The 13,816-nt window shown below is 50.5% G+C and overlaps 1 protein-coding gene across 2 annotated transcripts in view; it reads right to left on the bottom strand.

Annotated features, from left to right (window-relative positions):
- The window catches only part of gpcpd1 (glycerophosphocholine phosphodiesterase 1), a 38,304-nt gene extending 33,256 nt beyond the window's left edge, over nt 1-5,048 (bottom strand). For both annotated transcript variants that reach the window (XM_007898276.2, XM_007898278.2), the window contains exons 1-2: nt 4,938-5,048; nt 286-374 (exon numbers count right to left, since the gene is read on the bottom strand). In XM_007898276.2, the coding sequence (XP_007896467.1) occupies nt 286-334 (49 nt within the window). In that variant the 5' untranslated portion in view covers nt 335-374; nt 4,938-5,048. The remainder of the gene's footprint in view (nt 1-285; nt 375-4,937) is intronic.
- Between the last annotated feature and the right edge of the window lie 8,768 nt (nt 5,049-13,816).

Genomic DNA, 13,816 nt, shown 5'->3' with positions numbered 1-13,816 from the left:
TATGTTCCCTATATTTGGAGGCTAAAACTGCTTAGATTAGGTCACATAAAAGATTGTGAAAATATGGAATAACCTGGCACAGAATCATTTGGGATGTTTAAAAGGGAAAGCAATATATATTTGGGAAGAATGTTCTGAAAAGTTACTATGAAATTGTGTTAGGGAAGTAAAAACATAGAAGATGCATGAGATATAACTTACCAAGAGGTTGGGAAAACTACCTAAATCACAAAACAGACAAAACTTAAATAGACCATAAAATAAATACCTAAATATATTTAATACCTGGGAGGGCCACTCCTTTAACTTTGAAGGTGATCTGTGAAAGGAGCATTTTTGACGATGGTGAAGCACTATCAAACAGCTGATGTTACCTAAAGTAAAAACACAAGTCAAGTCATCATTCACAATAGTATTGTTATTTCACATGCAAAAGTCTCTTCATATTGATTAATAAATCATTCATAAATACTGGTTAATAAAAACATCCTTTAGAAAAACTCTCTGCTTCAGTCTCCCTTTATTTGTTTCTGCCGCATGCTATGTCTTCTTTTTGCTGCTCGTTTGATTGCTCTCAATCTGTCAAAATGTGAGTTTCTCTATTTGTGAATAACCTTTTTCGCATTTTTTTGCAACATCCTAATGGTTTTTGCTATTCCTTTCCCTCACCATCACAAAATTTTGAACCAGAGTTAATGGAATCCTCCCAATCTTTCAGTCCTTCCAACTTATACTGTCGTTAACAGTAGATCCTGGTCCTCAGGGGCTTTGGCAAACACAAACAGACTGTGAAGCTCACTCTGCCTCCAGGGTGCTCTTTGCCAAAGAGGATCTGAATTAAGCAGCTCTGCAACATCAAGGTTGCTACCACGTCACAACAAGTACTGTAAAGGTCCTCCCACTACACTGAGACAGATGTTCATCAGATAGCTGATGAGAAAACCCTGAGGCTGCTGGAAGACGTTACCTGGAGTCCAAGTTTGTGAACACACATTCATATATCCTAGACTTGGAATCCACCTTGATTGGTTATGCAGAGGTAAGCAGCTGCTGCTCAAGCACCACACTTCCAACGGGTGGAACCATCGGATGTGTGTCCGAGCTGTGGGCAGGAAGATGGTGGCATTTCATGCTGAGCTGTGCTGCTCACCAGGAATCTTGCAGGGAGTTCCTGATATCCGCCATATGCGGTCTGAGGGTTCAAACCATTACACTCCTCTCATCTCTTCCCACTTCACATCTCTCTCTCTCTCTCTCTTCCTTCCCTCCTCGAATCCAATTTTGCCAACGACCATCACTTCATCTCCATAAACAATTGTTCTTCCCGCACCCACCGGTCACCTATGGCGTACCCCAAGACTCCATCCTTGGCCCCCCTTCTTTTTTTTATTTACATGCACCCTCTTGGCGATGTCATCCACAGGCACGGGGTAAACTTCCACTTGTATGCAGATGACACGCAAATCTACTTCTCCTCCAGCTGTTTCCCCCAGTCTGCTGACATTCCGTCATCTTGTTTATCAGACATCAAGGCCAGGATGGGTGTAAATTTCCTGCAGCTGAACGTCGACAACAAAGAACCCATACTCTTTGGCTCCCGTCAACACCTTCCCTCCTGTGGCTCTGACCTCCTTATCCTCCCTGGCCTTTCCCCAAGACTTACCGAACCTGTACGCAACCTAGACGTCAGGTTCCACCCCCAGCTTTCCTTCCTGCTTCGTATTTGGTCACTAAACAGCACGGCTTTCCTCCATCTCTGTCACTTTAGCCGCCTCCCACCGAACCACACACCCAACGTAGCTAAAACCCTCCACGCTTTCAATACCTCCCGCCTCGGCTAGTCAAACTCCCTCGTCACTGGTCTCCACTATACCGATCACACTCCTTCCCCACTGCCCTCCACCCTCCCCAATCTCAACCCCCAACTCGGGTCTGAAACACTGACTGTTCAGCGCCTTAGGACGTCCTCCCAACATGAAAGGCGCTATACAAATGTAATTTTGTTCTTGTTGTATCCACAAAACCCAACTGCTCCAAAACTCCACTGTCCAGGTTAAACCCCATCCCCCCATCATATCAGTCCTCACAGGCTCCACAGACTCCCCATTACAGAACGGAACAACTTCAAGATACTCACACTCGTCTATAAATCTCTTCATGCCCTGGCCCCTCCCAACTTTCTGCACTGCTTATGCCCCACTCCACCACCCGCCGCCTCTGCTTGGCTGGCTCTGGCCTCCTGCTTGTTCCTCATCTCCTCCATTCCACCATCGCCGACCTTGCTATCGGCCACTACACCCCGAAATTCTGGAACTCTCCCGTTAACCCCTCCGCTCTGCCCTCTCCTTCCCCATTTTCAGATCAATGACAAGCTATGTGGTTTTAGCTGGTTAGACTTCAGTGGGTACCCCAACAAACTCTGGGATCCCCAAGCCTTGGCTCCCGTCATCCTATGCCTAATACTTTCCATAATTAGATAAGCAAAATGCCGTCCCTCCAGGAACAAACAAACAAAAATTACATTTGTATAGCGCCTTTCACGTTGAGAGGACGTCCCAAGACGTTGGAAAGGAAGAGAGTGTGCATTCCATTCCAGCAATCGATCTCTGGAATTTCCATATGTAAGTGGGATGACTGGAATTCTCAGTTTGGTTTGGATACTCTTAACCATGGTGGTGGCTTTCTGCATGTATCAGACATTTGGCTGACCAAAAAAAAGGCCCCCTATTTCTCCCTCCGCTCTCTGTCTCTCCTCCCTCCCTCTCTCTTGCTCGTCTTCTTCTCTCCCCTCCGCCTCTCCCTCTCTTTGTTCTATTTGTTTATCTTGTTGTTTATCTCTTGTAAAACGTACCCTAAACTTGCATGTTAACCGCAGCCCCTCCTGTTCAACCTTTATTCACAAAATATTTCCATTAGTGCTCCTCAGGGGGAATGTCTCAGCAAGAAATACCTGTCGGAAGTCATTATCTACAACAACAACGTGCATTTAATAGCGCCCTTCAGATGGGGTAGCATCCAGAGTGCTTGTATCTAGTTCCTCAGCTAAACACCTGCCAAAAGCCCTTGTGTATATACACACACATCACCACCACCACCACCATTACATTTGTACAGCGCCTTTCACATCGGGAGGACAGAGTTTCGGACCCGAGCTGGGGGTCGGGGTGGTTGGAGGGAATGGAGATCAAAAGTACAGTCAAAGAGGAAGGTCTTGAGTTGGGTCTTGAAGGAAGCAAGGGAGGGGGAAGGCAGAGTGGGTCATGGCACAGATGTGGGGTAGAAAGGACAGCTGAAGGTCAAACAAGACCCCAAGGTTGCGGACTGGCTTAGCAATGGTGGAGAGTGCAGCCATGGATGGTGGTACCGTCAGCACCTGAGGTGAGGAGGCGCTGACGGGAGCCAATTAGGAGAGCCTCAGTCTTATTGACATTCAACTGATGTGATGTCCGATAGACATTCTGTCAGGACAGCAGTGGTCCTGGAGTCAAGGATGGAGGCAGAAAGGTGGAGTTTGGCGTTACCCACATACATGTGGAAGTTCAGCCCATGTCTGCAGATGATGTCACCAAGAGGGAGCATATAGATATTGATGAGGAGGGGACCAAGGGGAGAGACCTGAGCAACGTTGCACGAGATGGTGCGGGGCTAGAGGAGAAGCCGTTTGTGGAGGTGAAGTAGTGGCGGTGTGAGAGGTACGAACCAGTCAAGGACAGAGCCATGAAGGTGAGGAGAGGCTATGGATGAGGATAGAGTGGTCAATGGTGTCGAAGGAAGCAGAGAGGTCAAAGAAAGTGAGGAGGCAGAGGGAGCCCTGGTTGCAGATGAACAGAACGTCATTTGTTACTTTGACCAGGGCTGTTTGACTTTGACCACACCTTTGCCCCTGGAGCAGGAGCTACGAGGTAACAACAAGATTATATTTGCATAGCGCCTTTCACGTCGGGAGGACATCCCAAGGCGCTGGACAGAGAACAGAATTTCAGACCCGAGCTGGGGTCGGGTGGGGGGGGGTGAAATGGGAGGGAGGGGAAGGGGGGGGGTGGCCGATGGCACGGTCGAAGAGGAAGGTCTTGAGGCGGGACTTGAAGGAGACTAACGCGGGGGCGAGGCGGTGTGACTGGGGGGGATGGCATTCCAGCGATCGGGGGCAGAGTGGCCCGAAAGGCTCTCCGGTCCAACGGTGGGTCGGGGAGCGTGGAGCCGGGCGGCTGAGAGGCCGAGGCAAGACGGAAAGGCGATGGGAAGGCGGCGCCGATAACGGCGCGTCGTCCCCCCCCATTGCAAAATCTGGCAAAAAAAAAAAGGGGGGGGTAGCGCAAAAAACGTGCCAAACCGGTCAAAACCGGCGGCGACCTCAGGTTACATCACCACTTTTCTGCCTCTCTCCCTCCCCCTCTTTCCCTTCCATCTTTCTCTCATTTTCCTCCCTCCCCCGTCTTTCTTTCTCTCTCTCTCCCCCTTTCCCTGTCTCCTCTCGCACCTTCTACCCCTTCTTTCGCTCCTTCTCCCCCTCTCTCTCTCCCCCTTTCCCTGTCTCCTCTCGCACCTTCTACCCCTTCTTTCGCTCCTTCTCCCCCTCTCTCTCTCCCCCTTTCCCTGTCTCCTCTCGCACCTTCTACCCCTTCTTTCGCTCCTTCTCCCCCCTCTTTCTCCCCCTCTCTCTCTCCCCCTTTCCCTGTCTCCTCTCGCACCTTCTACCCCTTCTTTCGCTCCTTCTCCCCCTCTCTTTCTCTCTCTCTCTCTCTCGCGCCGTACGAGGCGAGAGTCGGAAACGGCCATTGTCATCCGCCTCAAACCGGTTCCTCCTCAGAGGAAGAATTAAAAACATCACATCACCCCCCAAACCCCTCTCCCCCGTTACTCACATTCAGCGATGGAGGAGGGGAGGGGAGGGAGGGAGTGAGGGAGGGAGTGAGGGGGGGGGGGGGAGAGCTCACCTTTGGGCGGTCATGGAACCTCTCAGTGTGCGGAGTCTCCTGAGGGCGAGAGAGTGTTGCGGAGGGTGAGAGCAACGCACAGCGATGGTGGGGGGAGAGGGGAGAGGGAGTAAGGGCTGCGCATGCGCTCACTCTCACCCTCGCGCTCTGGCTGAGTCAACGGCTAATCAAGCCCCGCCCCCGGGCTCTGTACCCGGAGCCGCACACACAGCGGCAGAGTGAGGGCAGACACGGGGCGAGGGACAGGAGGGACAGGGTGAGGGCAGGCACGGGGCGAGGGACAGGAGGGACAGGGTGAGGACAGGGCGAGGGACAGGAGGGACAGAGTGAGGGACAGGAGGGACAGGGTGAGGGACAGGGCGAGGGACAGGAGGGACAGGGTGAGGGACAGGAGGGACAGGGTGAGGGACAGGAGGGACAGGGCGAGGGACAGGAGGGACAGAGTGAGGGACAGGAGGGACAGAGTGAGGGACAGGAGGGACAGGGTGAGGGACAGGGCGAGGGACAGGAGGGACAGGGTGAGGGCAGGCACGGGGCGAGGGACAGGAGGGACAGGAGGGACAGAGTGAGGGACAGAAGGGACAGGGTGAGGGACAGGAGGGACAGAGTGAGGGACAGGAGGGACAGGGTGAGGGACAGGGCGAGGGACAGGAGGGACAGCGAAGGAGAGGAGAGGGACAGGGTGACGAGAGGGACAGGGTGAGGAGAGGGATAGGGTGAGGTCAGGGATGGTGAGGGACAGAGTGAGGGACAGGGTGAGGAGAAGGACAGAGTGAGGTCAGGCACAGGGTGAGGAGAGGGACAGGGTGACGAGAGGGACAGGATTAGGTCAGGGATAGGGTGAGGGACAGAGTGAGGGACGGTGAGGAGAGGAGAGGGACAGGGTGACGAGAGAGACAGGGTGAGGTCAGGGTGAGGCGCACGCATTACAATACAACATTACATTTGTAAAGCGCCTTTCACGTCGGGAGGACATCCCAAGGCGTTGAACAGTCAAGGATTTGGACCTGAGCTGGGAGTCGGGATTGGGGAGGGGAGGGTAGGAGGGCGGCCAACGGCTCAGTGGAAAAGGAGGGTTTTGAGAAGCTTCCTCAACAACAACAAAATGACATTCATAGAGCGCGTTTCACGTCAGTAAAGGCGTTGGACAGTCAGGGGTCAGGACCCAAGCATGGGAGAGGGGTGGGGTAGTGTTGAGGGAAGGCAGAGAGGTGGGAGGGCGACCAAAGGCACGATCGAAGAGGAGGGTGTTGAGGCAAGGGAGGAAGTGAGGCGAAGGGACTGTGGGATGGAGTTCCAGAGTGTGGGGGCAGAGAGGCTGTGAAAGTCCGGCCACCGATGGTAGGGCGAGTCGGGCGGGAGACATGGAGCAGGCCGGAGCCCGCTCCAGAGGGAGTGGGCAGATTGGTAGGGAGTCAGCAGGTCAGAGAGGTAGGAGGGGGTAAGGCCATGGATGGCCTTGAAAGTGAGGACGAGGATCTTGAATTTGATCCTCTGAGGGTTGGGGAGGCAGTGGAGTCGGGTGAGTGTGGGAGTGATGGGGTCACGGAGCCTGGTGTGCGGGAGTACACGAGCTGCAGAGTTTTGGGAAGAGTTGAAGGAGGCAAAGGAGGGAGTGAAGTGAAGGGAATGTGGGTTGGAGTCCCATAGAGTGGGGGGCAGAAAGGCTGAAGGCCCGGCCGCCGGTGTTGGAAAAGGCCAGAGCCTGCTGAGCGGAGGGAGCGGATAGCTTAATATGGGGTCAGCAGGTCGCAGCAGTTGGGAGGGACAAGGCTGTGGAGATCCTCGAAGATCCTCTACCCTCTGGGGAATGGGGAGCCAATGGAGCCGGGTGGGGATGATGGGGCCATGGTGCCTGGTGTGGAGAGGACACGACACGGCCTGCAGAGTTCTGGACCTGCAGTTTGTGAAGGAAAGAGTTGGAAAGGCCAACAAGCAGGGAGTTGGCGTAGTGACACACAGTGAGAGAGAGAGAGGGTACGCACACGCACACTATTACAAGAGAGAGGATACACAAATGTATCCTGTATACGGAGAGTGCACACAGAGTGAGGGTACACCCGCACACTATACAGAAAGGGTACACACACACTATACAGAGAGAGAAAGGGTACACAAACCATATACAGAGAGGGTAGACACTGCATAAAGAAAAGGTGGGGGAGGGATTTACATACATACTGTATACAGACTGTACAGTACACGCTATACAGATAGAGGGTACAACAACAACAACTTGGATTTATATAGCGTCCTCCATGCCAGACGGCGTCTCAGAGCACTTCATACACAGAATACATACACAAGCTTCAGAGAGAGTATGGTTGGATATTTAGTTGAGAAATTAGATAATGACTTCTGACAGTTACTCGCTGAGGCATTCGCCCTGCGGCACACTAACAGATATTTTGAGGAATAAACAACAACAACAAGATTACATTTGTATAGTACCTTTCACATCATGAGGAGGTCCCAAGGCGCTGGACAGAGTACAGCATTTCAGACCTGAGCTAGGCTCAGGGTGGGAGAAGGGAAGGGAGGGGAAGGGGGGTGGCCGATGGCAAGGTTGAAGAGGAGGCTCTTGAGGTGGGACTTGAAGGAAGCTAAGGAGAGGCGAGGCGGAGTGACTGGGGGATGGAATTCCAGAGGTTGGGAACAGAGTGGCTGAAGGCTCTCCCACCAATGGTGGGGCAGGTGGATCGGGGGACATGGAGCAGGCCGGAGCCGGCTGAGCGGAGGGAACGGGCGGGTTGGTAGGGGGTTAGGAGGTCACAGAGGTAGGGTGGAGTGAGGCCATGGACGGCTTTGTATGTGAGGACCAGGATCTTGAACTGGATCCTCTGAAGGATAGGGAGCTAATGGAGTCGGGTGAGAGTGGGGGAGAAGGTCACAGAGTTTGGTGCGGGAGAGGACACAGACTGCAGAGTTCTGGATTATCTGCAGCCTGTGGAGGGAGGAGTTGGGAAGGTGTTTGCATAGTCGAGGCTGGAGGTGATGAAGGCGTGAACAAGAGTTTCAGCGGCCTGAGGGCTGAGGTAGTGGCGGAATTGGGCGATGTTATGGAGGTGAGGGAAGGCAGAGCGGGTCATGGCTTGAATGTGGGGGGAAAAGACAGTTGAGGGTCGAACAAGACACCTAGGTTCCTGACTGGTTTGGTGAGTTGAAGTGTGCAACCATGGAGGTTGATGCTGCCAGAGCCTGAGGTGCTGAGGCGCTGGCGCGAGCCAATCAGGAGGGCCTCAGTCTTGTTCACATTCAACTGTAGGATATTTGCCTCATCCAGGACTTGATGTCCGACAGGCAGTCTGTCAGGACAGCAGTGATCCTGGAGTTGAGGGTGGAGGCAGAAAGATAGAGTTCGGTGTCATCTGTATACATGTGGAAGTTGACCCCATGTCTGCGGATGATGTCACCAAGGGGGAGCATATAGATATTAAAGAGGAGAGGGCCAAGGACAGAGCCCTGGGGGACACCAGACGAGACAGTGCGGGGGCTGGAGGAGAAACGGTTAGAAACAACAAAGTAGAGATGGTGAGAGAGATAGGAATCGAACCAGGCAAGGGCAGGTCCGTGAAGATTGAGTAAAGCGGAGAGGCGGTGTATGAGGATGGAGTGATCGACAGTGTCGAAGGTGGCAGAGAGGCCGAGGAGGACAAGGAGACAGAGGGAGACCTGATCACAGATGTTCAGAATGTCATTAGTGACTTTGACCGGGGCTGTTTCTGTGCTGTGGGCAGCGCGGAAGCTGGAGTGGAGGGGTTCAAAGAGGGAATGGCGAGGAAAAAAAGGAGCGGACTGGGACGCAACAATTCGTTCCAGGACCTTGGAGAGGAATGGGAGGTTAGAGATGGGGCAGTAGCTGGAGAGGAGGGATGGATCCAGGGAAGGTTTTTTCAAGATGGGGGTGATGACGGCTGTTTTTAGGGGGGTGGGAGCTGAACTGGTGGACAAGGAGAGGTTGATGACGTCGGACAGGAGAGGGGCCAGAAGGTGGAATTGGGAGATGAGGAGAGAGGTGGGGATGGGATCAAGGGAGCAAGTAGTGGATTTGAGTTTGTGGACGGTCTTGGTGAGGGAGGAGGGAGAGATAGGGTCGAAGGAGTATAAGGCGGGATGGGTGGGGGGTGGGTCAAGAGGGAGAGGTGATGTGGGGGTGGCTGTGGACAGGGCTGAGGTGGCTGAACATATCCCCTAGATTTTGGATTTGAGGAAGTCCAGCATCTCCTCACAGTTGGAGTTTGAGGAGAGGATGGGCGAGGTATGGGAAAGTGGATGGAGGAGACGGTTTGTGGTGGGAAAAGAGAAGCCTGGGGTTGTCCTTTGCCTCCGAGATAACCTTGGAGTAGAAGGAGGATTTGGTGGAGGCAAGAGTGCAGTGGTAGGTCTTGGTGTGGTGAAGCCAAATCTGACGATGGACCGTTAGTTTGGATTTGGTCCAGGCGTGTTCGGCAGCTTGCACTTGTGCCTTGAGGGAACGGAGATGGCTGGTGTACCAGAGGGATTTACCGGAGTATGAGGCAGTTCAGGAGGTGAGGGTGGCAAGGGAGTCCAGAATGGAGGAGAGGGAGTTGTGGAGAAAGGAGAGTGAGGAGGGGAGATCGGTCAGTGAGGGCCAGAGGTGTAGGAGTTCAGATGACTCCAGGGTAGTGGAGAGGGAGAGGGAGGAAATAAAGATTGAACAGGAAGGGTTGTGGCTGACATGCAAGTTTAAGATACACTGATAAGAGAAGAACAACAACTGCATTTATATAGCAACCTTCATGTGGCGTGTCTTCCTGGAGCGCTTAACAATAAAATAAACAGATGGAACAAAGGACAGAAGTCATGATTAGAATGACGCATGTGCAGTCTCAAGAATAAGGAACAAGTTAGGGATAAAGGTTAGAGTAGGATAGAGGAGAGGGTCACTTGGGTAGATACTGAGCTGAGGCACATGTTGGGAACTGCTGACTACTAGAGACGTCAGTGCTTCCTGTGTGGGCTCCGTTTGTTGAGGTTCAGTACTTAAAGTATAAGATTGTTGTGTTAAACAAAATGCAAAATACTGCAGATACTGGAAATCTGAAACAAAAACAAAAGTCGCTAGGAACACTCAGCAGGTCAGGCAGCATCTACGGAGGAAGGAAAGTGAGTCAATGTTTCGAGTGTTTCCAGCGACTTCTGTTTTTGTTGTGCTAAAGTTCTTTTAGTTTTGTGTCGCTGTGCCGTATTCAGGAAATTCTGTTTTTATTACTTCTTGAATAAAGAAGAATGGTTTATAAGATAAATAAAGTGTTGTGGGTAAAAAAAAATTATTTTAGGAAATAATAACTTGGGATACAGTACATCGGTTGGAAAATGACCTGTGATTGCCAGGATGGTGGAAGGCAAACTGGATGGACTTGGTCTTCTTTTGTCAGTAATTCTTATGTTCTTATGTGTGTTCTTAACTCCTGAGATCGCTATGAGTGGTCCCTGTCCCCCTGATAAAAAGGAAAGCAGTGAAGGATAGTGACTTTCAGAGTGCACCTGAAGGGACCGTGAAATTCACCCATTAAGTAAAGAGAAGGAAGCGTGACAGAGTAATACTCTTTATTTACATAATTGAAGGGTGATAGTTACATCTTTGTTGACATTACATGGAGTAGTTACTTTCTTATTTACATTACAAGTGGATTGTTTCATTCCTTATATTTGTTGTCAGTGTGCCAGGGGTTTGATTGCTAAAAGAATCCCGAGTTTCAAACCCTTGCATTGACTTCCCTTTGAATTAGCAGAAAAAAGTCAAGAGGATGGTCCCAGAAATTTATTCTAAAACAATTTTTACACTGACGTATGCTTTTGACAATGTGACACATATGAGCTGAATAGCTAAATAGCATGGTATTAATAAGAATAATCCTTACACTAGATACAGCGCCTTATCACGTCGTTGAGACGTCTCAAAGAGCTTCACAGTATGTACTGTAAAGTGGATTGACTGTATATTTTGTGGGAAAAACGCGGCAACCAATTGCCCAACAGCAGTGTCCCACAGACATTGGTGGACTGAATGACCAAATTATTATTTATTATTTTTTTGAAGGGTTTGTCACCCCCGGAAAGCGAAATCGTGGAGTAAGGAAACTTGCCTAAGGTTTCGCCCCACCCTGGAATCGAACCCAGGTCCTCTTGTTTGCAAGGCGAGCGTGCTAACCACTACACGTTTAAGGTTGTGGTGCATGAGACCCATATCCAAATAGTTGTCCTGTAGCTCAGTGGTTAGAGCACTCGGCCTCTCAAGCGAGAGACATGGTTTTGATTCCAGGCAGGGCGAAACCTTGGGCAAGTTTCCTTACTCCACACACCAAATAATAATTCAAGAAAAAAATAAATTAGTCACTTCAATCCACGATGGTTTATGGGACACTGCTGTGCGCAGTACCCCACTGCTGCGTTTCACCCATAAATATACAGTCAATTCACTTTACAGTATATTCCGTGAAGCACTTTTGAGATATCTAGAAGATGCGAAAAGCGCTATATCAAAATGCAAGGATTATTATTATTATAATTTGTTCTTATTCATAGGGGGAGAGGTGTTTCCTCTGCCCAATTGTAAAGTCCAGGGCCAAGCAATAAGGTGCAGGACGACTCCAGCCTGTACTGATGGTATCTATCCACAAGTGTGACCTTGTTGTTCAGCATCCTGAAGCCAGAGTCAGTTTCACAGCAGGCTTGTGTATTTGCCAAATCTTCTCACATGAGAATCTGATTTAAACAGCTGAGAAAGCATTGCAACGTGGCATTTGGAACTCTAAAACATCAAGATAGCTGGCATATCACAAGCTGTCCTGTAAAGGTCCGCCTACCACACTGAAGGCAGATGTCTGTAAACTGATGAGGAAACAAGGGCTGCTAGATTTGCAAACACGCATTCATATAACCAGGGCTTGGAATCCACCTTGATTATTATGCGGAGAGGTAAGAGGCTGTTGCCCAAGCTCTGTACCTCCAACTGGTGGAACCATCGCTCAATGGAAAGGGATGTGTATCTGAGCTGTGGGCAGGAAGATAGTGGCAATGCTCTCACACATCTCATGCTGAGCTGTGCTGCTCACCATGAAACTCACACGGAGTTCCTGGCATCTATTTAGTCACATTCTAGCTGGACGGACAACTGGAAAACTTGGCAGACAGTGCTCTCAATGGCAAGCTATGTGTTTTTAGTTGGTTAGAAGTACCCCAACACACACAGAAAGACATGCGTCTTTCTAATTTCTGCCTAATAATAATTATTGTATTTGATGTAGCACCTTATTACATCGTCAAGACAAATGAGTTACTCCAACATACACATTTGGGGTTCCCAAGTCTTGGCTCTTGCCAACCCATGCCTAATACTATCGATAATTAGGTAAGTGGGATGCTCCCCTTCAGGGAGAGTGTACATTTCATCCCAGACATGTAGAAATTTCCGTGTGTGGGTGACCTACATACATAAAGCAGTTAAGTAAACATTGTAACATAGGACACGAATGGTTCATTCAGCCCCTCAAGCCTGTTGGACATTATATTAGCTCATGGTTGATCTGTATCTCAATACCCTCTGAGCGTCCTGGTGAGCAGCCCAGCTCAGCATGAAATGCGTGAGAGCAATGCCAACACCTTCCTGCCCACAACTCAGATACACATCCCTTTCCATTGAGTGATGGTTCCTCCAATTGGAAGTTTGGAGTTTGAGCAGCATCTGCTTATCTCTCTGCAAACCCATCAAGGTGGATTTCAAGTCCTGGATGATATGAACACGTATTCACAAACTCAGATTCCAGATTATAACATTTGCACAGGGATGGGTTTCTGCATGTCTCAGACATACAGCCGACCAAAAAGTTCACAACACTGCAGAATTTAAATGTGTGTTGTGTCAAAACAACAAAATTATATTTGTAATGCGCCTTTCACGTCCGGAGGATGTCCCAAGGCACTGGACAGAGTTACAGACCCGAGCTGGGGGTCAGGAGGATGGAGGGCAGGGGGGGAAGCAGGGAGATCAAAACCACGGTTGAAGAGGAGGGTCTTGAGATGGGTCTTGAAGGTGGCAAGGGAGGGGGCGAGGCGGAGAGACTGTGGGATGGAGTTCCAGAGGGTGGGGCAGAGTGGCGGAAGGCCCGCCCGCCCATAATGGGGTGAGTGAGGCAGGGGTCGTAAAGCAGGCCTGCTGGGTGGAGGGAGCGAGCAGGATGGTAGGGGGTTAGGAGGTTGGAGTGGTAGGGGGAGCGAGACTGTGGAGGGCTTTGAAGGTGAGGACCAAGGATCTTGAACTGTATCCTCTGTGTGATGCAAAGCCAGTGGAGTTGGGCGAGGATGGGGGTGATAGGGTAATGGTGCCTGGGTGCGGGAAAGGACATGGGCTGCAGAGTTCTGGATAATCTGCAGCCTGTGGAGGGAGGAGTTGGGGAGGCCGACAAGCAATAAGTTTGCATAGTCGAGCCTCGATGCAATGAAAGCATGAATGAGGGTTTCGGCGGCCTGAGGTGTGAGACAGTGGCAGAGCCAGGCGACGTTGGGGCAATGGGGAAAGGCAGAGCAGGTCATGAAGCAGATGTGGGGCAGAAAGACTACCCTAAATGCATTTCTTGCAAAATGGTTACTTACTTGCATTACCCTAACAACTTGTAACCAACGGAATGCTTTTTCAATTGCTTGCCAGTGATGTGATACTGATACATCTCACACAAGTACTTCCAGGAACTCTTCCCTGAAGGTTAGGAATATTAATTTACGTTCCAGGAATAGCCTTTTTAAGAGGAGTCTCGAGTGACATGACATATTGTGATACAAAATTAATTCAGTGAACTGAGGTTATTAAAAGTGGAGAAGCAAATGATGGCAACTTAGGAAACAGTAACAACAACAAA

Source organism: Callorhinchus milii, unplaced genomic scaffold (assembly GCF_018977255.1).
Source record: "Callorhinchus milii isolate IMCB2004 unplaced genomic scaffold, IMCB_Cmil_1.0 Scaffold3, whole genome shotgun sequence".
In the NCBI taxonomy this organism is placed as follows: domain Eukaryota; kingdom Metazoa; phylum Chordata; class Chondrichthyes; order Chimaeriformes; family Callorhinchidae; genus Callorhinchus; species Callorhinchus milii.
The sequence above is the reverse complement of the archived record's forward strand: the minus strand, read 5'-3'. Positions and strand labels throughout refer to the sequence as shown.